Source organism: Aotus nancymaae, unplaced genomic scaffold (genome assembly GCF_030222135.1).
Source record: "Aotus nancymaae isolate 86718 unplaced genomic scaffold, 86718_ANA_hifiasm-v0.15.2.pri h1tg000036l, whole genome shotgun sequence".
Lineage (NCBI taxonomy): Eukaryota > Metazoa > Chordata > Mammalia > Primates > Aotidae > Aotus > Aotus nancymaae.
The window spans coordinates 94,782,383-94,809,949 of NW_026988450.1; the positions used below are offsets into that span (position 1 = coordinate 94,782,383).

The window sequence follows — 27,567 nt, forward strand, 5'->3', positions numbered from 1 at the left end:
CTGGAGCGCCTTGTGTCCCTCAACCCTTACCTCTCAATGCACTTGGCTTCCAGGGGAAACAGCGTAAGAGCGGTGGCCCCTGCCTCACTTTACCTTCCAGGTCTCACGGGGGTCATCTACTTTGCAGAATGTAATTCCCATCCAGAACCCTAGTTGCAAGGGGGTTTGAGAAATACAGTTTTTAACTTTCCAGCCTCTACAGTACAGGAAGGAATGGATGCCGGGTGCTGATCAAATATATCCAGCCCATGGTGGAAAAGTGTCAGGAGATAATTTTTTTTTTTTTTTTTTTGAGATGGAGTCTCACTCTGTCGCCCAGGCTGGAGTGCAGTGGTGCGATCTCGGCTTACTGCAACCTCTGCCTCCCAGGTTCAAGTGATTCTCCTGCCTCAGCCTCCCGAGTAGCTGGGATTACAGGCATCTGCCACCAGCCCTAGCTTTTTTTTTTTTTTTTTTTTTTTTTTTTAGTAGAGACTGGTTTTCATCATGTTGGCCAGCGTGGTCTTGAACTCCTGACCTCAGGCAATCCACCTACCTCAGCTTCCCAAAGTACTGGGATTACAGGCATGAGCCACCACGCTCAGCTGAAGTTTGAAGTAGACTTGGCATAATCGGATTTACATTTGAGAAGAGGCTGTCCACGTGCAGTCTCAGCTGCGTGATTGTGTGGGCCAGCCGTGAGACAGGTGGCACGTTACCTGTCTGCATCAGGCTCCGATCAATTAGCAGACAGAAACTGCAAGGTCATTTGAACAAGCAAAGTTTAATACAAAGGATTATTTACTATAATGGAATTATCTGTATAGCATTAAACAGAATGTGAAAGAATACTCTGGGGCTGAGAGAAAGTTCCCAAGCAAGGAGCAAATGTGAAAGAGTGGCCTCCTCCCCAACGCTGAGGCTCAAATCTCGGAAAAGGTGTGGTCGCCGCGATGCTGTGCAGTGCAGTGGGATGACGGGAAGGTTCTCCGGTTTTCCCCTAGCCAGACCTGTCCACGGTCAATGGGCAGTCACTGCTCCAGGTGCAGAGGGGTTGAAGGTGGCAGGCAGGGAGCCCTGGCCAGGACCGGCAAGCAGGAAACACCTGTCTGGGGCAGGCTGAGGCTGGACGCTGCAAGGTGTGGATGCTCCATACACCAGTGGAGCACCTGCAAGACTCACTGGGATCTACCCAGGGCATTGCAAGTGAAGTTGGATGGGGGTGCTGGCAGCCACGTGGTGGGAACAAGAAGAAAATGGAAGAAAGTGGCTCCTGCGGAGTCCCTCCAGCACCCTCTACTTACAAAGCTTAACATCATACCAGCTTTAAAGGAGAAACAGCTTAGGGCCCAGCTCCATTTTCACCAAGCAGGCAATGAAATCCGTATTTGAAGCTGAAAGACAGTACGTGGAGAATTGGCCCCTGCTTCGTTTAGTGCTCGCTCTGTGCTCCCTCACAATTAGTCTGATTTCCGATTCTCTAAGTAGCTCTTTCAACACTCCTTAAACACCTTATTCCACCGTCTTTCTTCCCACTTGGAAGATAACCTTGTCTCTCTCTTTTTTTTTTTTTTTTTTTTTTCTGAGCTAGGGTCTCCGTCTATCATTATTAAGGCTGGAGTGCGCTGGTGCGATCTTGGCTCATTGCAACCTCCTCCTCCTGGGCTCAAGCAACCCTCCCACCTCAGCCGCCTGAGCAGCTGAGACAACAGGTGCCTGCTACCACGTCCGGTGAATGTTTGTAGTTTTTATAGATACAAGGTTTAGCCATGTTGGCCAGGCTAGTCTTGAACTCCTGGGCATCTGCCTACCTCAGCCTCCCAAAGTGCTGAGATTACAGACATGAGCCAGCATGCCCAGCCCTTGTCTCTTATTTTACAGGGGAAATACATAATAATTCCTGTTTGATTAAAATTGAACAATGCAGGCTTTGGGAAATCTACGTTATGAGTTAACTGCTTCCTCAAAATTTAAATGCTGAACCTAACCCCGAGTACCTCAGAGTGTGATTGGATTTGAAGATAGAGCCTCCAGAGAGGTATTAAAGTTAAAACAGGGCCTTTGGGTGGCCCTGATCTGATCTGACTAGGGTTCTTTGAAGAGGAGGAAATTCAGATGCACAGAGAGACATGGGATATGCGTGCACATGGAGAGAGGGAGGGCCACTCGGGGACACAGCATGGGGTGTGCACGGAGGGAAGGAGGGAGGGCCACGCAGGACACAGCATGGGGTGTGCACAGAGGGAGGGAGGGAGGGCCACGTGGGGACACAGCATGGGGTGTGTGTGCACAGAGGGAGGGAGGGAGGGCCACGTCGGGACACAGCATGGGGTGTGCACAGAGGGAGGGAGGGAGGGCCTGGTGGGGACACAGCAAGAATGCGGCCATCGGGAGCCAAGGAGAGGAGCCTCTGGAGAAACCCAGCCCGTGGTAGGTGGATCACCTGAGACTTTGGTCTCTTCTGGCTTCCAGAACTGTGAGAGAATAATTAGTTTCTGTTGTTAAGCCACCTACTCTGAAGTGCTGTTGATGGCACCCAGGGCCGGTGCTGGAGGATTTCCTAACTGTGGAGGCCATGGAAGCAGCCCCCATGCTGTTAGGGTGGCGGAGTTATCTGTGGAAGGAAAATGTGCTTCCACCAACAGGCATCCTCGGGAGAGGTGAACCCCAGAGAAAGAAGCGATGGGCAAAGTCTGGAAGTGAGAATCATCCCCTCCTCCCACTGAGGCTGGGGAAGAAGGAGTGAGGCAGTTTTAGGGCTTGTGTGAGGCTGGGCGTCTGCTGCAGGTGGCCGGCCTGTGCCCACATTGGGTGGGAGGGGCTGCCAGCAATCGCGGGTTCCTTCCCAGGCCATGTGGGAGCAACCAGGACCGAAGGAGCAGCTCTCAGACAGCCAGCAGGCAGCAACTGAGCCTCTGCTTGTAGCTGGAGCAGGGACGGCAGCGGCAGCAGCATCAGCACCGAGGGGCCGTGTTTCAGAGGAGCTGGCACACTGGGCTCCGGGGTGACGTCCACGGATTTGCATGCCAACTCTCGTGAGCTGCAAGAGCCACCAGGAGTGGCTGCAAGAAGAAAGTCACTGTCGACTTATTGCACGGTTTGGGAGTGCTGCCCAGGAAGCAACCTCCTTCCTGCTGACCAGGAGGACGGGCAGGAACTGCCAAATGTCTGGGCTCCAGAGGTGGCTATTTTTTTTCCCTGGAATGGAGTTTCACTCTTGTCACCCAGGCTGGAGTGCAATGGCGTGATCTCGGCTCACTGCAACCTCCACCTCCCAGGATCAAGCAGTTCTCCTGCCTCAGCCTCCCAAGTAGCCGGGGTTACAGGCACCTGCCACCACGCCCAGCTGATGTTTGTATTTTTAGTAAAGACAGGGTTTCACCATGTGGGCCAGGGTGATCTCAAAGTGCTGACCTCAGGTGATCTGCCTGCCTCACGCTCCCACAGTGCTGGGATGACAGGCGTGAGCCACCGCGCCCGGCCATGGCTTTTTGCCTCTGAAGTTGAACTGCTTCTCACTCGCCACACCCAGTACTGCCACCATTAGGCCTGCCTGGGATACATGAGCCCTGACTGGCCTCTGTGACCAGGCCCTCAGCGCCCAGGCCCTCAGCAACCTGCAGGCCATCAGCACAGAAGCCGGAATGATCTGATCCTCTGAAACACATGCCCGATCATGTCACTCCTCTGCTTGACCTCCTGGTGGCTTCTGCGGCCTTAGCCCATCCAGCCCACCGTGCCCTCCTGGACACTCTCCCCATCCCCACTGCACTCAACTCCGGTCACACGGGCCTTGTTCTTCACACACGGGGCTGTGCTGAGCTCAGCATTTGTGAACGTGCTGTTCCGCCTGGAATGGGCTTCTCTTAGGCGACTTCTTGGGCTTAGCCTTTTACCTCCTGCAGATCTGCTGCTTAAAATGGAACTCCACCCAGAGTTGCCAGATTTAGCAAATGAAGTACAGCATGCCCAGTTTCATCTGAATTTCAGGTTTTTAAAAAGGCTGTGTTTAAATGTAAGTCTGCGCTATGCAGTATTTTCTCTGGTGACTCTAACTTCACCAGACATCTCTTTCCCTCTTCCTGCTTGACTTGTCACCACTTGGGGCAGAAACAGCTAATTTCCTTCAGTGTGCAGTGTCCCCTCGGCCCAGCTCTGTCGTCCTTGGGGCCAGGGCCAGGATTCAGTTCCAGCCAATGGGACATGAGCAGAGCGTTGTATGCGTCCTCTGGGTCAGGCTCCTGAAGACTGGACTGCTCACTCCCCACGCCTTCGACCGTCACCCACTGGCCGAGACTGGCAGCAGCCGCAGCGTCCCAGGACAGCGAGTGGACGCAGTGTGGAGGGGTCCCCTGCACCTGCCCTGGGTCACTCGTGTGGGACTTGGGAGAGAAAGACCGTGTCACTGTATCCAAGCAGCTGTGCTAGGAGTCTCCGTTATGCCAGATAATCTTGTATCCCAACCGGTGCCCATTCCATCTAATGACCTACCATCTTTCTACCATCTACCTAGCTACCAGCTAAAAGCCGAGGCAAGGCCTTTAAGAGGTGGTTGGATCACGAGGGCTCTGCTCTCATTTGTGGATGAACAGATCAATGGTTATCAGGGAGAGGACCTGATGGCTTTGTAAGAAGAGGAAGGGACCTGAGCTCTCCTGTGACCATGCTCGGCCCTTCACCGTGTGATGCCTGTGCCATCTCCAGACTCTGCAGAGCCCCCACTAGCAAGAAGACTGTCACCAGATGCAGCCCCTTGACCTGAGATTTCTCTGCCTCCATAGCTGTAAGAAATAAAATCCTTTCTTTTATCCCGGCCAGGTATGTTGTCGCACACCTGTAGTCCCAGCTACTTGGGAGGCCGAGGCAGGAAGATCACTTGAGCCCAGAGGTGTGAGGTTACAGTGGGCTATGGTTGCATATTACCCTCTAGCCTGGGCAGCAGAGTGGGATTCTGTCAAACAAACAAACAGATAAATAATCCAGTCACAGGTATTCTGTGGTAGGCAACAGAAAACGGACTAAGACGTAAAATTGGTACTGAGAGTGGGCTGCTGCTAATAAACAGTAACCAAACATGTGGAAGTGGCTTTGAAACTGAGTAATGGTCAGAGGCTGGAAGAATGTGGAGGAGTGGGCTAGAAAGGCCTACATTCTGGTGAGGGCTAGAAGGCGACTAGGGAAAGGCTGGACCTCCTCAGGGAACCATTATGGTCATAGCCAGAATGCAGGTAGAAAGATGAACTACAAGGCCATTCTGATGAAGTTTCAGATGGAACAGAGGAACAAGGCGTTGGAAAATAAAGGTCATCCTCAACAGAAACTGACAATACACTTTGCTGAATTGAGTCCATGCGCACGGGCTTTGTGGGAGTGGTGAACTTGAGAGTGGTGAACTAGAATGTCTACAAGAAAAAAATAGAAGGATCTAGAATAAGAAATATAAGAAAAACAAAGGAAAAAATAGAAGGAGCTGCTGGTAGCCATGCGAGGTGGCTCACACCTGTAATCCCAGAACTTAGGGAGGCTGAGACGGTTGGATCACCTGAGGTTGGGAGCTCGAGACCAGGCTGACCAACATGGTGAAACCTTGTCGCTACTAAAAATACAAAATTAGCCGGGTGTGGCGGCACATGCCTGTAATCCCAGCTACTCGGGAGGCTGAGGCAGGAGAACCACTTGAACCCTGGGAGGCGGAGGTTGCAGTGAGCTGAGAGCATACCACTGCACTCCAGCCTGGGCCACAAGAGTGAAACTCCATCTAAAATTTAAAAAAGATGGAGCTGCTGGTTATTTTTGGCCCCTTATGCTGAGCTTTGCTAGCAAAGAAATAGTTTAAAGACAGAATTTATAATTTTAAAGGAAGCAAAGTGGAAAGATTTGGAAAACTCAGCCTGGTCATGAAGAATAAAAGTGTGTTCAGGAGAGGAAACCAAGGCGACAGCCCGGTGCAGTTTGCCGAAGAGACTAGCTGGGACAGAGGGAGCAGGTGCAGTTCTCCCAAGGCAATGAAAGTCCCGGCAGGCATTTCCGATTATCGAAGCTGCCTCTTCCAATCAGAGGCTCAGAGGCCTAGGAAGGCAGAATGCTTTCAGGGGACAGACCCCAGGAACCCTCCTCCCCAGGCTCGCCCAGGGCCACCTTCGGACTCTGCTCCCTGCACTACGGCACAGTGCCCGTGGTCAACCCGCCAACGTTCAGGCAGCCCCAGGTGTGAAAGATGCCTCGCTCCAGAAGGCTCACGCCCTAAACCTTGGTGGCATCCCCGTGGGGCTAATTCTCTGGCTTAGGGAAAGCCAGAGCTGTGAAGGTGTGGCAGACTCCATCCAGATTTCAAAGGATACAGTTTAAAGCTAGGGGCCCAGGCAGAGACTTGTAGCAGGGGTGGGGCCACTACAGAGAACCCCCACTAAAGCAATGCTGAGTGGAAATGAGGAGCTGGAGCTGCTACAGTCCCCACCAGGATAATGCTTGTGAGCCACAGGAGTGGGACTGCCCCTGGGACCCAAGGACTGTGGAGCCACAGGCAGATGCAATGCTTCCTGGAAAAGCTTCAGGCACCAGACTCTACCCCACTGGAGGTGGAGCAAAGCCATGAGTGTGGTGGCCTGAGGCCCTGGGGACCCAACCTGGTGTGTCCAGGAAGCGGCCCATGGAGTTGAAAAGAGATGATTCTCCAGCTTCAGGATCTAGCGCCTTCCCTGCAGCGTCTTGGACTTGCTTGGGGCCTACTAACCCTTTCTCATTGTTAGCCCTCCCTGATGAAGTGGGAATGCCTGTCTTTTGCCTGGACACCATTATCGTATCTTGGAAGTAGAAAACTTGTTTTGATTTCACAGGCTCACAGATGAGATTCTGGACTTTGGACTTTTGATTCCATGCTGGAATGAGTTAAAATCTGGGGACTCCTGTAATCCCAGCACTTTGGGAGGCCAAGGCAGGTGGATCATGAGGTCAGGAGTTTGAGACCAGCCTGGTCAACATGTTGAAACCCCGTCTCTACTAAAAATAAAAAAATTCGCCTGGTGTGGTGGCGGGCACCTGTACTCCTAGCTACTCAGGAGGCTGAGGCAGGGGAATCATTTGAACCTGGGAGGCAGAGGTTGCAATGCGCCGAGATGGCGCCACTGCACTCCAGCCTAGGCAGCAAAGCTAACTCCGTCTCAAACAAACAAAGAAACTGGGGACCATGGGATTAGAACAGATGTGTCTGTGAGAAGGATATAAGTTTTGGACAGAATACTATGTTGAGTATCTGCTCCTCCAAAATTCAAATAGGAATTTCATCCCCAATATGGCAGTACTCAGAGGTGGGGCCTTTAAGAGGTGACTGGATCATGAGGGTGGAGCTCTTATAAATGAATTAACCTACTCTGGCTGGGCGCAGTGGCTCAGGCCTGTAATCTAGCACTTCGGGAGGCCGAGGTAGGTGAATCACAAGGTCAGGAGTTCGAGACCAGCCTGGCCAACATAGTGAAACCCTGTCTCTACTAAAAATACAAAAAATTAGCTGGGCATAGTGGTGGGTGACTGCAACTCCAGCTACTTGGGAGGCCGAGGCAGGAGAATCGATTGAACCCGGGAGGCAGAGGTTGCAGTGAGCCGAGATCACGCCACTGCACTCCAGCCCGGGTGACAGTGAGACTCCGTCTCAAAAAGAGAAAAAATCTGCTCATGGATTAATGACTTTATGGGTTATCATGGAAGTGGGCTTGATAAGAAGAGAGAGATCTGAGATAGTATACTCAGCCCTCCCCACACGATGCCCTGTGCTGCCTCTGGACTTGGCAGAGTTCCCACTAGCAAGAGAGCCCTCACCAGACACAGTCCCTTGACTGTGGACTTAGCTTCAGCAATTGTTAGAAATAGATTCCCTTTCTTTATAAATTACTCAGTTCATGTATCCTTTACAAGCAACAGAAAATGGACTGGACAATTGGCAAATGTCCAGCTACACTGCTCAGGAAAACAGAGAAGAAACAAATTACTAACATCAGGAAAAAAAAGAGGACATCCTTTTAAATATAGTTAAAATAGAATGTAAAGGCCGGGCACAATGGCTCACACCTGTAATCCCAGCACTTTGGGAGGCTGAGGCGGGCAGATCACCTGATGTCGGGAGTTTGAGACCAGCCTGACCAACATGGTGAAACCCCGTCTCTAGTAGAAATACAAAATTAGCTGGGTGTGGTGACACACACCTGTAATCCCAGCTACTCAGGAGGCTGAGGCAGGAGAATCACTTGAACCTGGGAGGCAGAGGTTGTGGTGAGCTGAGATTGCACCATTGCACTCCAGCCTGGGCAACAAATGCAAAACTCTGTCTCAAAAACAACAAACAAAAACAACAAAAAGAATGTAAAATAAAATGCAATAAAATGTAATGGAATGTTCTGAACTTTACGCCACTAATTCACTGTTTTACACAAAATGAATAATTATTTGAGAGATAAAAGTTACCAAACTTGGCACAAGAAGAAATAGAAAAACCTGAAATGTTATAGTTGTTTTAAAAAACTGTTATTTATGGCTGTGTGCAGTGGCTCACTCCTGTAATCCTAGCACTTTGGGAGGCCAAGCCAGGCAGATCAGGAGGCCAGAAGTTCAATACCAGTCTGTGCAACACGGTGAAACCCCGTTTCTACTAAAAATACAAACATTAGCCGGATGTGGTGGCATGCGCCTGTAGTCCCAGCTACTAGGGAGGCTGAGGCGGGAGAATAGCTTAAACCCAGGAGACAGACATTGCAGTGAGCGGAGTGACACACCACTGCACTCCAGCATGGGCGACGGAGTGAGACTAGGTCTCAGAAACAAAAGAACGAATGGACAAAGGAAAAAAAAATTGAATTTTTAATTTAAGAAAATCTTCCCACAAAGTACCAGGTTTCTCCAGAGTAAAATCTCCCAAACATTTAAGGAAGAAATAATAATATCATTATTACATAAACAACTTCAGAAAACAGATGATGATAGAGTAATTCACAAATCTTTGGGAGTAACAGTATCCTATCAAAACAAGGATGTACTCTCACCAATTCTAAGGAAAACGGAACAAGATGTCCTACTCAGTACAATGAGAAAAAGGAACAAAGTCCATATGAATTGGAAAAGTAAAATTCTTTATTCACAGATGATTATCTACATCGAAAATGCTAAAGAATCTAGAAAATGCTACTGGAACTAATAAGTTAACTTATCTAGGTTGCTTGATACAAGGTCAATGTGCAAAAGTCAAATGCATTTCTACATACTAGCAATAACTAGAAAATAGCTTTTTAAAAACCTTACCACTTGCAAGAGCATGCAGAAATATTAAATACATGAATTTAACGAAACGTGTGAGACCTGTAAATTGAGAGAAATTACGAGATCCAAATAAATGGGGCAGTATACCGTGTTCAGCAACTGGAAAGCTCAGAATCGTTAAAATGTAATTTCTCCCTAAATTGATCTATAAACCCCAGGAGGCTTTCTTTTTGTAGAAATTAATAAAAGTTGTTTTCTGTCGTTGTTAAGATGGAGTTTTGCTCTTGGTTGCCCAGGCTGGAGTGCAATGGCGTGATCTCTGCTCACTGAAACCTCCCCCTCCTGGGTTCAAGCGATTCTCCTACCTCAGCCTCCTGAGTAGCTCGGATTCTATAGGTGCCCAACACGCCCGGCTGATTTTTTTGTATTTTTAGTAGAGATGGGATTTCACCATGTTGGCCAGGCTGGTTTCGAACTCCTGACCTCAAGTGATCCACCTGCCTCAGCCTCAAAGTGCTAGTATTACACAGGTGTGAGCCATGCGTCCAGCGTGAAGTTGATAAAAGTTGACTCTAAATTTTATATGAAAATGCAAAGGATCTAGAAGTAAAAAGAAAAAAAAAAAAAAGGAAAAAAACAAAACCGAAGCTCTTCCAGTACCTGAGTATGATACTTACTGTAAAACTACAGATGGCCCGGAGTGGTGGCTCACACCTGTAATCTCTTTGGGAGGCTGAGGCAGGAGTTCAACACCACACTGTTCCACATAGTGAGACACTATCTCTACAAAAAATGTACAAATTAGCAAGATCTGGAGGTGCATGCCTACACTCCCAGCTACTTGGGAGGCTAAGGCAAGAGGCTCACTCGAGCCCAGATGTTCGAGGTTACACTGAGCTATGATTGTGCCACTACACTCCAGCCTGGGTAACAGAATGAGACTCTGCCTCAAATAAAACTACAGTAATCAATAGTGTCATATTGGTGTAAAGCTATACACACAAGAAGATAAGGATGGTGTCCAGAACAGACCACGTCTATGTCACTTAAGTTGGGAAAGTGGAGTCTTTCAACAAATAGAACTGAAACAAGCAACTATCCACACAGATACAAAATCTTGATCCTTATTGCATATGGTACACAAAAATGAACTCAAAATGGATCACAGACTAAAATGTAAAAGATAAAACTATAAAAGTTCCATAAAATAAAACACATAGGGAAAAAATGTCCTTTGAGTAGGCAAATTTCTTAAACTCAAATTATAAGATCTCATAAATCATCATTATTATTATATCTCCCTCACGGCAACCTCTGCCTCCCTCCTGGGTTCAAGCGGCTCTCCTGCCTCAGCTTCTCAAGTAGTGGGACTACAGGGGCACAACGTACCCAGATAATTTTTGTATTTTTAGTAGAGCTGGGGTTTAACCATGTTGGCCAGGCTGGTCTTGAACTTCTGGCCTCAGGTGATCTTCCCACCTTGGCCACTCAAAGTGCTGGGATTACAGGCATGAGCCACTGCACCCAACTCTTTGATAAATTAGACTTAATAAAAAATATTCAAAAGACACCATTAAGAAAATGAACAGGCAAACCAAACATGAAAGGAAAATATTTATAATATATTTGTCACAAATAGAGACAAAGAATTATATATATTATGTATGTGTTTTTCATCTAGAATATGGAGAGAACTTGAGTGAACAATAAGCAACCCAACTTAAAAATAGGCAAAAGATACGAACAGACACATCACAAAAGATGACACAGAACAGCCATAAGCAGATGAAATCATAGGCGTACATTATCCAGTGTGCAAATACAAATTAAAATCATACGACTAGAGTGGATTAAACTTTAAGAGACTGAAATACCAAGTGTTAGCAAAGATAAGGAGCAACTGGAATCTTCCCATACCGTATAGGAATGTAAAACGATTCAACCACTATGGAGGGCTGTGCAACAATTATTATTATTTTCTTTAAGGTGGAGTCTTGCTCTGTCACCCAGGCTGGGGTGCAGTGGTGTGATCTCAGCTCACTGCAATCACTGTTCCCGGGTTCAAGCAATTCTCCTGCCTCAGCCTCCCAAGTAGCTGAGATTATAGGCTCACACCAGCACACCTGGCTAATTTTTGTAGAGATGGGGTTTCGGCCATGTTGGGCAGGCTGGTTTTGAACTCCTGACCTCAGGTGATCCACCCGCCGTGGCCTCCCAAAGTGCTGGGATTATAGGCGTGAGCCACCATGCCCAGATGACAATTTCTTAGAAAGTTAACAACACTATTTCAATGGACTGAATGCTTACATCCTTGCACGATTCATGTCAAATTCCGAACCTGCAAGGTGACATGACGTGGGGTCTTGGGGAGGTAACAGAATCACAAGGGGAGAGCCCTCACAATTAGGGTAAGTTTGCTAGTCCATTTCCACCTCACTAGACACCAAATGCTGACACCCTCATCTTGGGTGAGGTATCACTTAGTGTTTGGGGAAGGAACAAATGAAATAGGAGTGACCCTGAAAACAAAATAGGATCACATGGTAAGAGAGACAGAGGAAGGTGACTGATGACCGCGAAAGGGTTCAGGAGGGCCAGTTCTTGGGGTGGGAGTGGCAGGGGCACTTCAACGTGCCCAGGCAAAGCAGGGATGGCTAAGGGGTGCAGGAGACCGGGAAGGGTCCAGGAAAGGTGCTGGGGCAGGAACGGGGCCAGATGAAGGGAGTAGGGTGGCTCACACGCGGTGCCCCTCTAGCAGGGGCAGGTGGCCCAGTGCCGAGTGGCAGACAGTCCCGTAGGCTTGAGAGTAGCCTCCAAGCAAAGCCTGGCAGCCCTCTGAGCCCCCTGCGAGGTGGAGGTGCGGAACATCCTCCGGCCGGGCCGGGGACGGACCTGCATACAGTTGAGTCACATAAGGGGAGGTGTCAGAGGGGGTGCAGTGGGGGAGGCCTTGAGGACCTTGAGGGATGCGAACTGGACAACGGAGGGGCAGTGGGAAGGATGGGGAAGGGAGCGAAAAGGAGGGGAAGAGGAGGATGGGGGAGGAGGCAGACTGGGGCTGGGCTCACCTGTTGTGCACCGGCCACGCTCACCCCACCGCCCCGGTTCCGGTCACCCCGGTTCCGGTCACCCTGGATCAGGGCCTGGTTGGCCACCTGAGCCGCAGACTGTGAGGTCAGGGAGGACGCTGCTCCCCTCTCGCTTGGCTTCACCTGGGAAGGGGCACATTACAGGGTCACTGAGAGGCAAAGAGAGAGGGTCCCTCCTGTGCCCACCGCACCATAACTTACCAGGGAGAGTGTCAAGGGGGGCTCTGCCTTTGCCCCACGGGGCATTTCCTCCCTCCCTAGGGGTGCACCTTGGAGCAGGGGAGCGGAGTTCTGTCTGGGAATGTTCTCGGCTACACGGGGGGACTCTGTAGGATCAGAAGGTCAACCCCAGGGTCAGAAGCCGGGTGCTGCGCAGAGTCGGCAGCCACAGGAGGAAGCCTGGGCCATGCTCCTTGCGGGCGGCAGCAAAGGTCACACACAGTGCTCTGGGGGGTCGTGGCCCCGCACAGGTGTCCCTGAAGACAGCTGAGGGTTGGCTCTGGGCTTGCACAGGTGTGCCTGGGATGGGGAGGCCCTGGGCTCTGCCCCTGGGGTGATGCCCTCCAGGCCCTTCTCTCTTGAGGTGCAGCTGCCTCCGCGCTCCAGGATCATCTGTGGGACAGGAGTGTGCTCAGAGGTCGCAGCCTGCCCACGGGGCGTTTGGGGGTTTCTGACATAGGAGGTGGCCTCCAGGGTGCGAGTAGACCAGGGATGACGGGGGTCACAAGCCAGAGCACCTGATAGACATGGCCGCGGTACTCAGGCGCAGAGAGCTGGACCCCTTCGTGCACCCGGAGCCGCGTATCCGCCCTTCGTGCCCACTCGTCGCTGGGGCAGTGGAATCTGCAGGGAGCCAGAGAGGTGGGGCCCGGGCTTCGGTCAAGCCAGCCCCTCAGGCTGTCATCGCAGGGCCCAGGCTTGGGAGCTCTCCCTCGCGGGCCGGCTATCTCCGGCCCGCACCCGCGCACGGGGGACTGTCTCCCACTCCCACCTCTGCACGTAGGGGTGCTGCAGTGCCTGGGTTGCGCTTAACCGCTTGTCCGGGGCGAACACCAGGAGTCGCCTGAGGAGGTCCGAGGCCTCTGGGGAGGTGTCTGGCGGCAGGAGGGCGTCCAGCATCTGCCGTGGCCTGTGGGCTGCCGTGTGCTGTCTCCAGGGACCCACCCAAGAGCCCTCCTCAGATCCATGTTCACGGCTGGGGCTGGGCTTCCATACAGGGGCCCACGCTGCTGTCCTTCTAGGTGGATGCCCCCGCCTGACCCGCAGGCGGTCTGGGTCCCTTGGCGCCCTCCTCTCCACGCCCTGACACAGCTCCTCAGGGCCACCCTCTAGGACCACCAGTGGCTCCTGCTCTCAGAGCGGCCAACAGTTGCTGGGTTTGGAACCACCAGCTGGAAAACAGGCAGAATCTGAACTGGTACAAACTGGCCCCAGTAACCCTGCAGGAAGGTGGCCCTGTTCCCTCAAGACAAGCCATCCTCACCCTCACCAAAGTGCCCCCACTCACCGGGACCCCAGGTGGTGCAGCACAGAGGCACGGCAGCCTGAGCCGAGAGCCAGGAGGTCTGGGGCAGCAGAAGGTGGTGTGACCCAGGCAGGCCTGGCAGGCTGGCGCAGCTCAAGCATCTGGGGCCAGCCATCTCTTCCAACCCCGCGGAGCACAGCCTCTTGACAGCGTTTCCACTGTCTGGCAGGGCTCAAACACCCCATCACCAGGGCATGCCCCAGCCTGTGCTCAGAAGCACCCCACATGACCCCCACTCCACACACCTGTACCTGGCCCTGGGAAGTGCTCACACAGGTGGACACTGGCACCCACCTCCACGGACCAGCAGGCTCCACCCAGACGAGCAGATGCGCCCGGTGGTACAGCTCCCGCTTGCCCCCGCCCTCAAGAGTGACCCCCATGGCCCCACTCCTGCCACTGCCTTCCTCCACCTCTTCCCTCAGCGCCTGAATCTCTCCTGCCAGCTTTGTGTGCACACCCCAGCTCCCAGCACAGTGACGGTCCCTGCCCCTGCTACCCCAATCCCTCGGGGACCTTGTCCAGCCTGCCGGCCCCATCATGGCCACTGCTGGGTTCTCATGGTGCCTATGCCAGGCGCTGCCTACCCACATCCGCCCCCAGCAGCTCCTCCTGGGCCTCCATCACCAGTTGGTCTTCCTGGGGCTCCTGTCCTATCCTCTGGATCCTCCCTGTCGCTGTCCCCGTCCCTCCTCCCAGCAGTCCTGGCCTGTCAGCTGCCATCTCCCCACAGCTGTGCCGTCTGACCCGAAGCATCCCGGTGCCCAGCCCCAGCTGCCTGGCTCACCCTCCTCGGAGGGCGGTGGGATGGTCTCCAGGATCAGCTCCAGCTGGTGGAGGGTGGACGTGCCCGGGAACAGGGGCTTCCCCCGCAGCATCTCCGCCAGGATGCAGCCCAGACTCCACGTGTCCACCCCAAGGGTGTACCTGGGGCAGGAAGGGGTGTAGGCATGGAGGGACCTAGAGGCAGAGGTGGGGATGGAGTTGCTGGGAGGGTGAGTGAAAGGACACTTGTGGCCTGGGAGCTCTGGCTGGGCAGGAGGGCAGCCCTGGGGGCCCCTGCAAGGAGGTAGAGGGTGGGTTGGGGGTGTCTCACTGCTACCGGTGTGAAGACAGCAGCACCTCCGGAGCCCAGTACCAGCGTGTGGCCACATACTCTGTCAATGCCTGGCCCTCAGGCCCCTCAGGGAGGTCCCTAAGGGAGCGGGCCAGGCCGAAGTCACACAGCTTGACCGTGCAGTCAGCACACAGGAGCACGTTGGACGGCTGCAGAGAGGAGGCAGACTGAGGCCCTGGAGCCGGGTGGGGCCGGGTGGGGCCGGGTGGGCCTGGGAGCTGGACTCGAGGCGCAGTGGGTGCCGCACCTTCTGGTCCCGGTGCACGATGTGCCCCGAGTGGAGGATCCAGGTGGCCCGCAGGAGCTGGGAGAAGATGGAGCGCACGTGGACGTCCTGCAGCAGCCCGCCCTTCGGGATGACCGTGTTCAGGTCTGTGTCTGGGGAGAGGGTGCACACTCCAGTCTGGGGGGTGGAGGGGGAGGGGGTGGGGGTGGCACCCTGGGGGAGTGGGAGAGGGGCACCTGGCAGCTCTGTCTCACTTTGAACCAGCCCGTGGCCTGCCTGCCCCACTCCTCCATCCTGCGCACAGCCTGTGGGCACAGCGGTGGGGTGTGCAGCTGTGCCTATTATTTTTTTTTTAATTTAAAAAATAAAATAAATTTTTTTATTTTTTTATTTTTAAATTTTTTTATTTTTATTTTTTATTCTAAAACAAAAAACATTTTATTTCCTATTGCCTTTCTTTCATAAAATGAGAAGAAAAAGAACGCAGCTGCAGACTGGCGGGAGCAGGAACCCGGGGCAGGTGGGATGAAGGGGTCGCTGCTGGCTCTGGAGGCTGACACCGGTCAGCTGTCTGTCCCTGAGTCCAGGGTACACGGTGAGGGAGCAAGCCACCGTGGGGCGGGTGAGGGAGCAAGCCACCGTGGGGCGGGTGAGGACAGGCCAGAGGCGGGGCCGGGGCGCTGGCCGAGGCCTCACTCACCCATACACTCAAACACCAGGTAAATGTCCCTGTCGTTCTCTGCCCGGATCACGTCAAGGAGGCTGATGATGTTGGGATGCTCCCCAAACTCCTGGGGAGAGAGTCGGCGGCGGCTGGAAGGCCAGGGACTGCCTCTGGGGGCCGAGAAGCCCGGCTCCTCTCCTGTCTGGAGAGGTCTGTTCCTGGGGAAGGGGACCGGGGGAGGGCCCAGGCTACTCACCTGGAGGAGTGTGATTTCCCGGAATGTTCTCTGAAGAGACAGAAACAGGTGTGTGGGTGGGTGGAGCAAGAAGGAAGCCCGTGTCCTGAGAGGACCCAAAGGAGCTGATGTCCATCACCCAAGGCCCACCAGACCAGGCGCGGAAGAGGGGGCAGTGTTCCGAGACAAGCCATAACATCTGCTGTGACCGGCTCCCAGCTCCCACCTGATTCCAGGCACCAGGGCAAGGGGCTGCCGCTCCCAGCCCCATCCCGCCCCACACTTCTCCCCACACACTCACCTGGGCATCTGTCTCATCCCGAAAAGCATCAAAGATTTTCTTGATGGCCACGACCTCACCTGTTCTCCGGTCCACTGCCTTCCACACAATGCCGTAGGCCTGGGAAGGAGTGCCATGACACAGGGCCAGCCCCTTGCCCCACCATCCCCTGCCCACCCAGACTGCCCCTGCACACATGAGGCTCCTCCTTCCCATTCTGGGTCCCCAGAGGGGATGGGAGTGTGGGCTCCACAACTGCAGGCCACCCTAGACTCTGACATCTTCCAGAGTAGGGGAGGCAGAGGGGAGGGTGAGAGCTGGCGAGGCCCTGGAAAAAAGGAGGCCACAGAAGGGAGCATCTGGGCAGGAGATGAAGCTCGGGATGTCCTGCCATCCTTCCAGCTGCCAGGCACTCTCCCTCCCTCTCTCTCACACCCACCTAGCCCCTAGTCCCGTCGGCCCCACCTTCAGATTCCTCCAGAATCTAGCCCCTGCCACCCTCTCCGCTGCCCCCACCCTGGTCCCAGCCTCTGGCATCTCTCACTGGGTGGCTGCATTCACCCCTTAAGGAATCTCCGTCTGCCACTCCCTTGCATGCCAATAGTGGGTTCTCAACACAGGGGGCAGGGTAGGCCTTATATAGTGACACCAGCAGCTGCTACAGCTCTGGCGTCAGCAACAGTGAAAACCAAAGTCCTGGAAGTTTCCCGAAGCCCCCACACGGGTTGGACCCCTCACCACTCATCTCTCCATCTCTTACCCAGTCGCACACAAGCCTGCGCTGGGCCTCAACTGAGCACCTGCTGTCTGCACTGCCCGGAAGGATCTTCCTCCCCCTCCCCCTGTGTGCTCACTCAGGCACACAGATACACTTGGCTCTGGCCTTCACTCTGCACCCACCCCATACCCGCTCAGGCCCTTCTTGGGACTCGCCCCTGTGCTCCTGAGCCTGGGGTCTGCCCTCCCTCTCAGTGACTGAGGCACGGGCCCAGCCTCCCCAGAGCGTCCTGTGCACCCAGGAAGCGGGCGACTGTGGGCACATGGGAAGTGGGGCGCCAGGATCCCTCTGCTTGAGGCTGCTGGGGTCCTGGCTGTCACCTGCCTCCAGGAGCCGGGATCCTGGGAGTCACGGTCGTGTCACCCCATGAGGAAACTGAGGCACGAAGGGGCTCCAAACCACCCCTCCGCCTACGGAGGAGGCAGGACGCCAGTGTGTGACGGAACAGGCCTCGGAGGGGACCAACCATCCCCGTAGGTATTCTCTTCGCAGGGGCGCCCCTCGGAGGGCAAGCGCGTCCCCGGGCACTCACCCCCTTCCCAAGCGGAGTCAGCGCGGGCGGCGCCCCGCCCCGGCCGGAAGTAGTCAGCGGAGGCGGGCCCCCGGCCGGAAGTAGTCAGCGGAGGCGGGCCCCCGGCCGGAAGTAGTCAGCGGAGGCGGGCCCCCGGCCGGAAGTAGTCAGCGGAGGCGGGCCCCCGGCCGGAAGTAGTCAGCGGAGGCGGGGCCCAGGCCCCGACGGAAGGAGTCAGCGGAGGCGGAAGCGGAAGCGGAGGCGGGGCCCAGGCCCCGACGGAAGGAGTCAGCGGAGGCGGAAGCGGAAGCGGAGGCGGAAGCGGAAGCGGAGGCGGAGGCGGAGATGGGACCCCGGCCCGGCCGGAGGGAGCCAGCGGACGCGGCGCCCGGGCCCGGCGCGGCCCGGCCGGAGGGAGCCAGCGGACGCGGCGCCCGGGCCCGGCGCGGCCCGGCCGGAGGGAGCCAGCGGACGCGGCGCCCCGGCCCGGCCCCTCCCGGCCCGGCCGGAGGGAGAAAGCGGACGCGGCGCCCCGGCCCGGCCCCGCCCGGCCCGGCCGGAGGGAGCCAGCGGACGCGGCGCCCCGGCCCGGCCCCGCCCGGCCCGGCCGGAGGGAGCCAGCGGACGCGGCGCCCCGGCCCGGCCCCGCCCGGCCCGGCCGGAGGGAGCCAGCGGACGCGGCGCCCCGGCCCGGCCCCGCCCGGCCCGGCCGGAGGGAGCCAGCGGACGCGGCGCCCCGGCCCGGCCCCGCCCGGCCCGGCCGGAGGGAGCCAGCGGAGGCGGCGCCCCGGTCCGGCCCCGCCCGGCCGGAAGGAGACAACGAAGGCGGCGGTGAGGCCCGGTCGGAAGGATTCACTGTAGGCGGCGACCCGGCCCGACCGGAAGGAGTCAACGGAGGCGGCGGTCCGGTCCGGCCCGTTGAGGCCGGAAGGAGTCACCGGAGGGGGCGGCCTGGCCCGCCCCGGCTTGAAGGAGTCACCGGAGGCTGCGGTCTGTCCCGGCCGGAAGGAGTCACCGGAGGCCGGGGACCGGCCCTGCCCGGCCCAAAGGAGTCAACGGAGGCGGCGGTCCGGTCCGGCCCGGACCTGCCGGAAGGAGTCATGGGAGGCAGCGATGTGGCCCGGCCGGAAGGAGTCACCGGAGGCGGCGGTAAGGCCCAGCCGGAAGGAGTCCCCGGAGGCGGTGGCCTGACCCGGCCCTGCCGGAAGGAGTCAACGGAGGCGACGGTCTGGCCCGGCCGGAAGGAGTCAACGGAGGCGGCGGTCCGGCTTGGAACTGCCGGAAGGAGTCACCGGAGGTGGCGGTCCAGCCCGGCCGGAAGGAGTCAACGGAGGCGGGGGCCCGGCCCGACCGGAAGGAGTGAACGGAGGCGGTGGTCCGGCCCGAGCCGGCCGGAAGGAGTCATCGGAGGCGGGGGCCCGGCCAGGCCTGGCCCGGGCGGAAGGAGTCAACGGAGGCGGCAGTCCGGCCCGATCCGGCCAGAAGGAGTCAACGGAGACGGTGGTCCGGCCCGGTCCGGCCGGAGGGAGTCATCAGAGGCCGCGGCGTGGTCAGAGCGAACTTCTTTGGAGAAGCCATGGTGGCTTCCACGTGATGGTGGAGGACATCTCTGAGGTGAGTGGCGGGGACTTGTACCCCACCGGGAATCCTCCAGACCTCCCTGCTCCTTCTCCGCGTCTCCGTGCTTTCCAGTCCTGACTTCTTTGTGGGCCTTTGGGCCCCAGTCGTCTGTGTGGGGGTGGTTGTAGGGTGCTGGCTGTGACGGCGTCCACAGCCCTGCCGGGAAGGCTGTGTCCATGTCTGACCTGCATCCAGCGTCCAGGAGTGCACAGGCCCTGAGCCATGGTGAAGTCTGGGACCTGGGTCCCTCCGAGCCCCACGGCCCTCTGAGCTGGAGTATCCTAATTTTCATTTCTACCTACAGCGTATGAGTTCCCTTTTTCTAAAACCACACCTGTATTCCTCCTCTTTTTTTTTTTTTTTTTTTTTTTTTTTTAAGAGACTGAGTCTGGCTCTGTCACCCAGGCTGGAGTGCAGTGCCGCAATCTCAGTTCACTGAAAGCTTCACCTCCTGGGTTCAGGCAGTTCTCTCTCAGCCTCCTGAGTAGCTGAGACTACAGACACCCACCACGATGACGCCTGGCTTATATTTGTATTTTTAGTAGAGATGGGGTTTCGCCATATTGGTCAGGCTGGTTTCAAATTCCTGATCTCGGATAATCTGCCCAACTAGACCTCCCAAACTGCTGGGATTACAGGCGTGAGCCACCTTGCCTGGCAAATTGCATTTTCCTAATGAAGAGCTCATTTTGAGGACGTAATCTCCTATCTGTTTTTGGATTTTATGTCTACAGAATTGTCTGGTCAGGTTCTAGATTGGGTTTTTCTGCTACTTTGTAGTGTTTTTCTGTGTGTGTGTACACGTTGGTCTCACCTTTTCAGATTCTTCTGAGTTCGTGGGCCTACCTGCTCCAAGCTGGCTTAGAGTTGAAGGAGGAGTAGCTGCCCGTGCTGGAGGCTGGAGCCTGGAGTGTGCAGTATCCCCTCGCCTCGCTGTTGCAGTTGGTGGCGGTGACGGAGACTGCAGCGCAGCTGGAAAGGTAAAAAGATGGTGGGATAGGTTTGCCATCCTGGCACGCGCAGCCTGAGGCATGGGGGACGGCTTGCGGGTGCCCTGCCATGGGCGGTGGGCACTATCCAGGGTGTCACTGCTGGTGTTGCGGGGGCTGGTTGGGGGGTTATTTGAGGCGCCACTGCCCGCATAGGGGAGAGGGTTGGGGGCCCTTTCCTGGGATGTGCTGCCCATTGCTGGGGGCTGGGATGGGGCCTGTCCCAAGCGGTACTGTCAGCAGCAATGGGGTATCTTGTGGGCACTGTCCAGGGATGTACTGCCCTAGGTAGGGGGTGAATTGGAGGAGCTATCAGGTGCTGCAATGCCCTTGTCTGGGATGGGTTGGTGGCACTGTGGGGTGCAACACTGCCAGCGGTGAGGGATGGGTTGGGGGTGTTATCAGGTGTTAGATTGCCCCCAGTGGGTGGGGGTTGTGGTATCCAGGGCATCATTGCCTGTGTCTGGGAGCTGTTTGGGGGCACTATCCAAGGCTGCATTGCCCACATGGGGAGCAGGTTGGGGGCACTATCTGGGGCTGCAGTGCTGGCGGTGGAGGATGGGTTAGGGTTCTGGTGGGGTGGAGGGGTGGTGTTAAAGGCGCCATGGGGACTACACTGAGACAGAGGTTGGGGGGCTTGTTGGGAGAGCTACACAGGGTTGGACTGCCTGTGGAGGTGGGCAGAGGGTTGGTGGGGGAACTGTGGGGGCTGGATACACAGCCTGAGTGGTGGAGAGGCGGCAGGTGGGTCAGGTGCTCCCAGGGATCTGCACTGCCTGGCAAAGAGTGGGTGAGTGTGCTATTTCAGGCTGCGTGGGTTGTGACGGGGGCAGGTTGGGTGCACTGTTGGGCTACCTGAGCTGTCCATGGTGGTACTTCCCAAGGTGGAGGGGGAGCTTGGAGTGCTCTCTGTGGCTGCACTGCCCAAGGCAGGGGGTTGGTTGGGGGCTCTATCCAGGGCCGCGCTGTTCCCGATGGGGAGTGAGTTAGGGCAGCCACTATTCAGGGTTGCAGTGCCCACAGTGGGGGGTGGTTTGGGTGCCATATGGGGGCATCACTGCCTGCGGTGGGGGTCTGCTTGGGGACCCTATCTGTGGCTACACTGCCCACCCCAGGGAGCCTGTTGGGGCGCTATCCTGGGCTGTGCTGCCCATGGCAGGGGGTTGGTTTGCGGGTGCCATCGAGTGCTGCAGGGTCTAAGGCAGGGGCAGGCTAGGGGCTGCCATCGTGTGCTACACTGCTGGTGGTGGGGGATGGGGTTTTGACACTATCCTGGGGCTACACTGCCGGTGGCAGCGGATCAGGGGCTCTGTCGGAAGCTGCCCTACCAGTGGCAGGCGATGGAGGTTTCAGTGACAGCGGTGGTCTCTGAGAGAGGAGTGGTCCTGCTCTCCCCGGACTCTAAACTCTAAAGGACCATCTCCTCCTGCGTGGCGGGCACATGTTTCTGTGAAAATTCTGATCACAGCAGGGCACCCAGACCCATCACGGTTCCCAGGCCTGAGCCCTCACATTCGGTGCTGCAGAGCCTGCCAGGGATGCCCAGGCATGCAGCAGCAGACACCACGGGGTGACAGGGCCCCGCGGGTGGAGGTCTCAGGAGTGGGAACCAGCACATTGGTGGGGAGGGCTGGCTGGGTCTGAGTTTCTGCTGCTCCTGCTTCCCGAGCACAGCCTGGGTGGTCCCAGTGGTTCCTGTGGAGCAGGAAGCCCAGGCCCCGTCGTGTCTCCAGTCTCCACTCCCTAGCCAGTTTGGGCCAGAAAGAGATGCTGTGGACTGTGGAGGGTGGGTGTGAGTGCCTTCGCTGAAACTGGCCCGTGCCACCCAGTGGCCAGCAGGACAAGGTGGGGGTCTAACACTACCACTCTCTGTGTCCCGTTCTAGGCTTTTCCGGCTTTGCCCGCCCAGCTGCTCCATGCCAGGAGAAGGCAGAGCCATCTGCTGCATGCTGGAGGCTGGAGCCTGGAGCCTGTGGCACCACGGCTCGCCTCGCTGCGGTGGGTGGCAGCGACGGAGACTGCAGAGCGCCGGAGAGGTAGGAGCGTGGCTGGCTGCCACCAGGGCAGGGACAGGGGTGCAGAGGGGGCCAGGTGGCAGCCTCTGAGGCGGCCTCAGTCCCTGGGTCTCCCCCTGCTGGTTACTGCAGGCAGAGCCGGGGCTGCCGCCGCTTCTGCCGCGTCGTGTGCAGGTGGCAGCTACGGTTGAGCCCGTGGCAGAGGGTGGCAGTGCCTGTTCCCGCCCTCCTCCTTTTCCTTTTTGACCCTGGTTCAGGGTGCTGGTCACAGGTGCTGGGTACCCTACGGCCACTGAGATGGGGCTGGATGCCAGTTCCAGTCCTCCTCCTGCTTCGAGGCCTGATTTAGGCACCGCAGCAGGGTCTGGCCCTTGGGTCCGCGTTGCTGCTGGAGGCGGGCAGGATCCTGGGTTGCCACCACGCTGCTGAATGCCATCTCTAAGTGGCAGGTGCAGCAGAATGCACGGGAGACTGCAGGGCTGGTCTCGGACAGCCTGGGGGTCGCCCAAGGCACCTCCCCCTACCCTATGACCCGTGCCTCCTTGGCCCAAGCCCAGAGTGTGGGGTCGCGGGCTCTGGGCCCACTGCAGCACCCACGATGAGGCTGAGCACCGGTTTCCATCACCTTGCAGCTGTGCCGCCGACAACCTAAATTAGGCGCCGTGGTGACATCCGGTCCCGGGTTTCCTGCTGCTGGTGGGGGAGGACAGGGCCAGGGGTTGCCACTGATAGTGACTTGCACCATTTCCAGGTGGGAGCTGTAGCTGAGCCCCTGGCAGATTCTGGCAGGGCTGCTCCCCGAGGGCGTTGAGGGTCGTGGAGCGTACCGCCGTCCCACCCTAGGGTCCCCTTTTCCTTGGGCCTGGCCCAGAGCACAGGTTTGCAGGCGCTGGGCACTGTGCAGACACAGAGCTGTGACTGAGCGCCTCCTGCCCTCCTGCATCTGCGGGCTGACTGCGGCAGCATCTCTTCCTGGGTTCCATGCTGCTGGGGCCAGCGTCCAGGGATGCCACCGCTGCTGCCCCATGGCATGTGTAGGCTGCCGCGGCAGCTGATCCCAGAGCGGAGGCTGTCAGAGCTGGTCCCAGATAGCCTGAAGGTCGCCTAGTGCACCAGCAGAGAGCGCCGTGGGCAGGCAGGGGCATTATGTTGGCTTTGAAGGGGATGTGTTTTGCCAGCTTGGCTTCTTTACTGAGAAAGCGTTGCCAGGGCCCTAGAAGTCTGCAGTCCCAAGGGCTAGGAAGCCACTTGGAGACGCTGTGCCATCAGCACCCACTTGGATCTGAGGCAGGAGGCACCACAGAGAGGTGGTGAGCTCCCCGTCGCCATCGGCGCTCAAGATATGACTGAGCTGTACTTCGATCAGAGGTTGCCAAGCAGCATCCCTTGCACCAAATACAGCACCCCGATGTGCTCTGTTTGGCCAGCATAGTGTGTCATAACAAATCTGAGCCAGTGTTGTTGTTGTATTTCGATTTATTTATTTTACTTTAGGTGCGTACTATATCTGGCATGTCTCTCCCCTGCCCCCCCCAACTGTCCCCTGTGTGTGATGCTCCTCTCCCTGAGTCCACATGTTCTCGTCGTTCAACACGCACCTATGAGTGAGAACGTACGGTGCTTGGCTTTCTGTTCTTGGGTCAGTTTGCTGAGAATGATGGTTTCCGGATTCATCCAAGTCCCTACAAAGGACACGAACTCGTCGTTTTTTATGGCTGTGTAGTGTTCCATGGTGTATATATGTACCACATTTTCTTTGTCCAGTCTATCATTGATGGGCATTTGGGTTGGTTCCAGGTCTTTGCTGTTATACACAGGGCTGCAACGAACATACGTGTGCATGTGTCTTTATAGTAGAATGATTTATAGTTCTTTGGGTGTATACCCAACAGTGGGATTGCTGGGTCAAATGGAATTTCTATTTAGATCCCAATTGTCTATCCTGGCTTTTACTGCCATTGCTTTTGGTGTTTTAGTCATGAAGTCCTTGCCTATGCCTATGTCCTGGATGGTTTTGCCTACGTTTTCTTCGAGTGTTTTTATGGTGTTAGGTTTTATGTTTAAATCTTTGATCCATCTGGAGTTAACTTTAGTGTAAGGTGACAGGTAGGGGTCCAGTTTCTGCTTTCTGCACGTTGCTAGCCCGGTTTCCCAACACCATTTATTAAACATGGAGTCCTTTCCCCATTGCTTGTTTTTGCTGGGTTTGTCTAAGATCAGATGGTTGTAGACGTGTGGTGTTTCTTCTGGGGTCTCTGTTCTGTTCCATTGGTCTACGTCTCTGTTTTGGTACCAGTACCATGCTGTTTTGATGGAAGAAATGGATAAATTCCTAGACACTTGTACTCTACCGAAACTAAACCAGGAGGAAGCTGAAACCCTGACTAGACCAATAACAAGGGCTGAAGTAGAGGCAGCAATCAATAGCCTACTAACTAAAAAAAGTCCAAGTCCAGGTGGGTTCACAGCCGAATTCTACTAGACGTACAAAGAGGAGCTGGTTCCATTCCTTCTGAAACTGTATCAAACGATACAAAAGGAGGGACTCCTCCCTAACTCATTTCATGAGACCAGCATCATCCTGATACCGAAACCAGGCGGAGGCGCAACGAAAAAAGAAAACTTGAGGCCAATATCCATGATGAACGTCGACACACAAATCTTCCATAAAATACTGGCAAACAGATTGCAACAGCACATCAAGAAGCTTATCCATCGTGACCAAGTAGGCTTCATCCCAGGGATGCAAGGCTGGTTCAGCATACACAAATCCATAAATGTAATCCATCACATAAACGGAACCAAAGACAAAAACCACATGATTATCTCAATAGATGCAGAGAAGGCTTTTGATAAAATTCAACAAGCCTTCATGCTAAAAACTCTCAATAAACTAGGTATTGATGGAACGTATCATACAATGATAAAAGCTCTGTATGACAAACCTACTGCCAATATCATACTGAATGGGCAAAAGCTGGAAGAATTCCCTTTGAAATCAGGCACTAGACAAGGATGCCCTCTCTCACCACTCCTATTCAACATAGTGTTGGAAGTTCCAGCCAGAGCAATCAGGCAAGAAAAAGAAATAAAGGGTATTCGATTAGGAAAGGAGGAAGTCAAACTGTCTCTCTTTGCAGACGACATGATTGTATATCTAGAAGACCTCATCGTCTCAGCCCAAAATCTCCTGAAACTGATAAGCAACTTCAGCAAAGTCTCAGGATACAAAATCAATGTGCAAAGATCACAAACATTCCTATATACCAGTAACAGACAAACAGAGAGCCAAATCAAGAGCGAACTCCCATTCACAATTGCTACAAAGAGAATAAAATACCTAGGAATACAACTAACAAAGGATGTAAAGGACCTCTTCAAGGAGAACTACAAACCACTGCCCAACGAAATAAGAGAGGACACAAACAGATGGAGAAACAGTCCATGCTCATGGTTAGCAAGAATCAATATTGTGAAAATGGCCATACTTGCCAAAGTAATCTATAGATTAAATGCTGTCCCCATCAAGCTACCAATGTCCTTCTTCACAGAACTGGAAAAAACCACTTTAAACTTCATATGGAATCACAAAAGACCCTGCACAGCCAAGACAATCCTAAGCAAAAAGAACAAAGCCGGAGGCATCACACTTCCACACTTTTTCTTTTTAAATATTGAAGCTCTCAAAATCAGCTTTGGAGAAAATCACAGGCCACAGACTGTTTCTGTAATTCTGTGTTTATTTCTTCTGGGCATGTTGTTAACCTTGGCAAAATAAACTTTTACATTGATTGAAACCTGGCTTGAATACTCTTTTTATTTTTTTTTGGTTTTGTGGGATTTTATACTTTTGCTTTGCAGCCCATCGGATTGTAGTAATTAGTGCTAAAAAGGTGATTTAAGTACAGATACATATTGTTGTGTGCATTGATTATATTGATATTACACATTGATACAGACATTGACATATGCGTACTTTTTTTTTTTAATGTAACTGTCTCAAATTGGGGTGAATTCAAAAAGAATAAATTCCTTCATTTCATTTTATTTTTTTAAAGAAAGAAAAAAAAGGAAGAAAGAAAGAAAAAAAAATGAAGAGGAAGAAAAAGGAAGAGAAAAAGAGAGAATAGGAGTATTGCTTTCTTGCCCAGGCTAGAATGCAGTTTAGTAATGGGTATTGAAAACCTTTTTTATACCAATAATGATACTTAATGATGCAGACAGGAAGGAATAAGGGAAGAAAATAACAAACAAGCAGCCAACCAATATTTCATTTAAACCTATGAAATGCTATGCGATTACTGAGGAGTGATTTACTTCCAATTATGTAGTCACTTTTGGAATAGGTGTGAGGTGATAATGTATGTTTTGTGTATTTGAAGTGGAGAGTTCTGTAAATGTTTATTAAGTTTACTTGTTCCCGGTCTGAGTTCAAGTCCTGGGTGTCCTTGTTAATTTTCTGTCTCATTGATCTATTGAATCGTTAGCTCTTCTTGTTACATTGATCCTTTTGCCATTATGTAATGTCCTTCTTTGCCTCTTTTGATCTTTGTTGCTTTAAAGTCTGTTTTATCAGAGGAGAGAATTGCATCTCCTGCTTTTTATTTATTTATTTTTACTCTCTGGTTGGTGAATCTTCCTCCTTCTCTTTGTTTTGAGTCTTTGTATATCATTGCATGTGAGATGGGTCTGGATGCAGCATACCAATGGGTTTTGGCTTTTTATCCAATTTGAATATATGTGACTTTAATACTGCCATTTGATGCTAGCTGGCTGTTTTGCCCATTAGTTGGTGTAAATTTTTCATTGTGTTGATGCTCTTTGCTTTTTGATATATTTTTGGAAAGGCTGATATTGGTTGTTCCTTTATATGTATAGTGCTTCTTTCAGAAGCTCTCGTAAAGCAGGCCTGGTGGTGGTGAAGTCTCTTGTTTGTTCGCAGAAGATTTAATTTTTCCTTCACTTTTAAAGCTTAGTTTGGCTGGATATGAAATTCTGGGTTGAAAGTTCTTTTCTTTAAGGATGTTAAATACTGGTCCCCACTCTTTTCTAGCTTTTAGGGTTTCTGCTGAGAGATCTGCTGTTAGTCTGATAGGTTTCCGTTTGTGGGTAACCTGACCTTTCTCTCTGGCTGCCCTTAGTATTTTCTCCTTCATTTCAACCCTAATAAATCTGGCAATTATGTGCCTTGGGGTTGGTCTTCTTGAAGAATATCTTTGTGGTGTTCTCTGTATTACCTGGAGTTAAATATTACCCTGCCTTGCTAGGTTGGGAAAGTTTTCCTGAATGATAT

The 27,567-nt window shown here is 54.1% G+C and overlaps 1 protein-coding gene and 1 long non-coding RNA gene across 14 annotated transcripts; one reads left to right on the forward strand and one right to left on the reverse strand.

Annotated features, from left to right (window-relative positions):
• Positions 1 to 734: 734 nt before the first annotated feature.
• LOC135278086 (mitogen-activated protein kinase 15-like) lies at positions 735 to 17,707 on the reverse strand. Of its 13 annotated transcripts, XM_064384758.1 has the most exons (13): positions 17,460 to 17,662; positions 16,383 to 16,481; positions 15,883 to 16,187; positions 15,204 to 15,334; positions 14,942 to 15,105; positions 14,627 to 14,766; positions 13,822 to 13,879; positions 13,306 to 13,464; positions 13,052 to 13,157; positions 12,516 to 12,926; positions 12,294 to 12,437; positions 9,940 to 10,008; positions 8,812 to 9,825 (listed from the first exon to the last, which is right to left on the reverse strand). In XM_064384758.1, exons 1-10 carry the CDS (start codon positions 17,606 to 17,608, stop codon positions 12,747 to 12,749), a joined length of 1,491 nt encoding a protein of 496 aa, XP_064240828.1. In that variant the 5' UTR covers positions 17,609 to 17,662; the 3' UTR covers positions 8,812 to 9,825; positions 9,940 to 10,008; positions 12,294 to 12,437; positions 12,516 to 12,746. The 13 variants fall into 13 exon arrangements, with proteins under 13 accessions (XP_064240829.1, XP_064240828.1, XP_064240834.1 ...); XM_064384759.1 differs by lacking the exons at positions 8,812 to 9,825; positions 9,940 to 10,008 and adding an exon at positions 735 to 1,373; XM_064384764.1 differs by adding an exon at positions 17,672 to 17,689 and having other exon boundaries at positions 8,812 to 12,437; positions 17,464 to 17,549.
• Positions 17,708 to 19,104: 1,397 nt separating this feature from the next.
• LOC135278089 (uncharacterized) lies at positions 19,105 to 26,686 on the forward strand. The gene is made up of 3 exons (XR_010345660.1): positions 19,105 to 19,264; positions 20,093 to 20,250; positions 22,145 to 26,686. It is a non-coding gene; the product is annotated as an uncharacterized LOC135278089 (long non-coding RNA).
• The last annotated feature ends 881 nt before the right edge of the window (positions 26,687 to 27,567 follow it).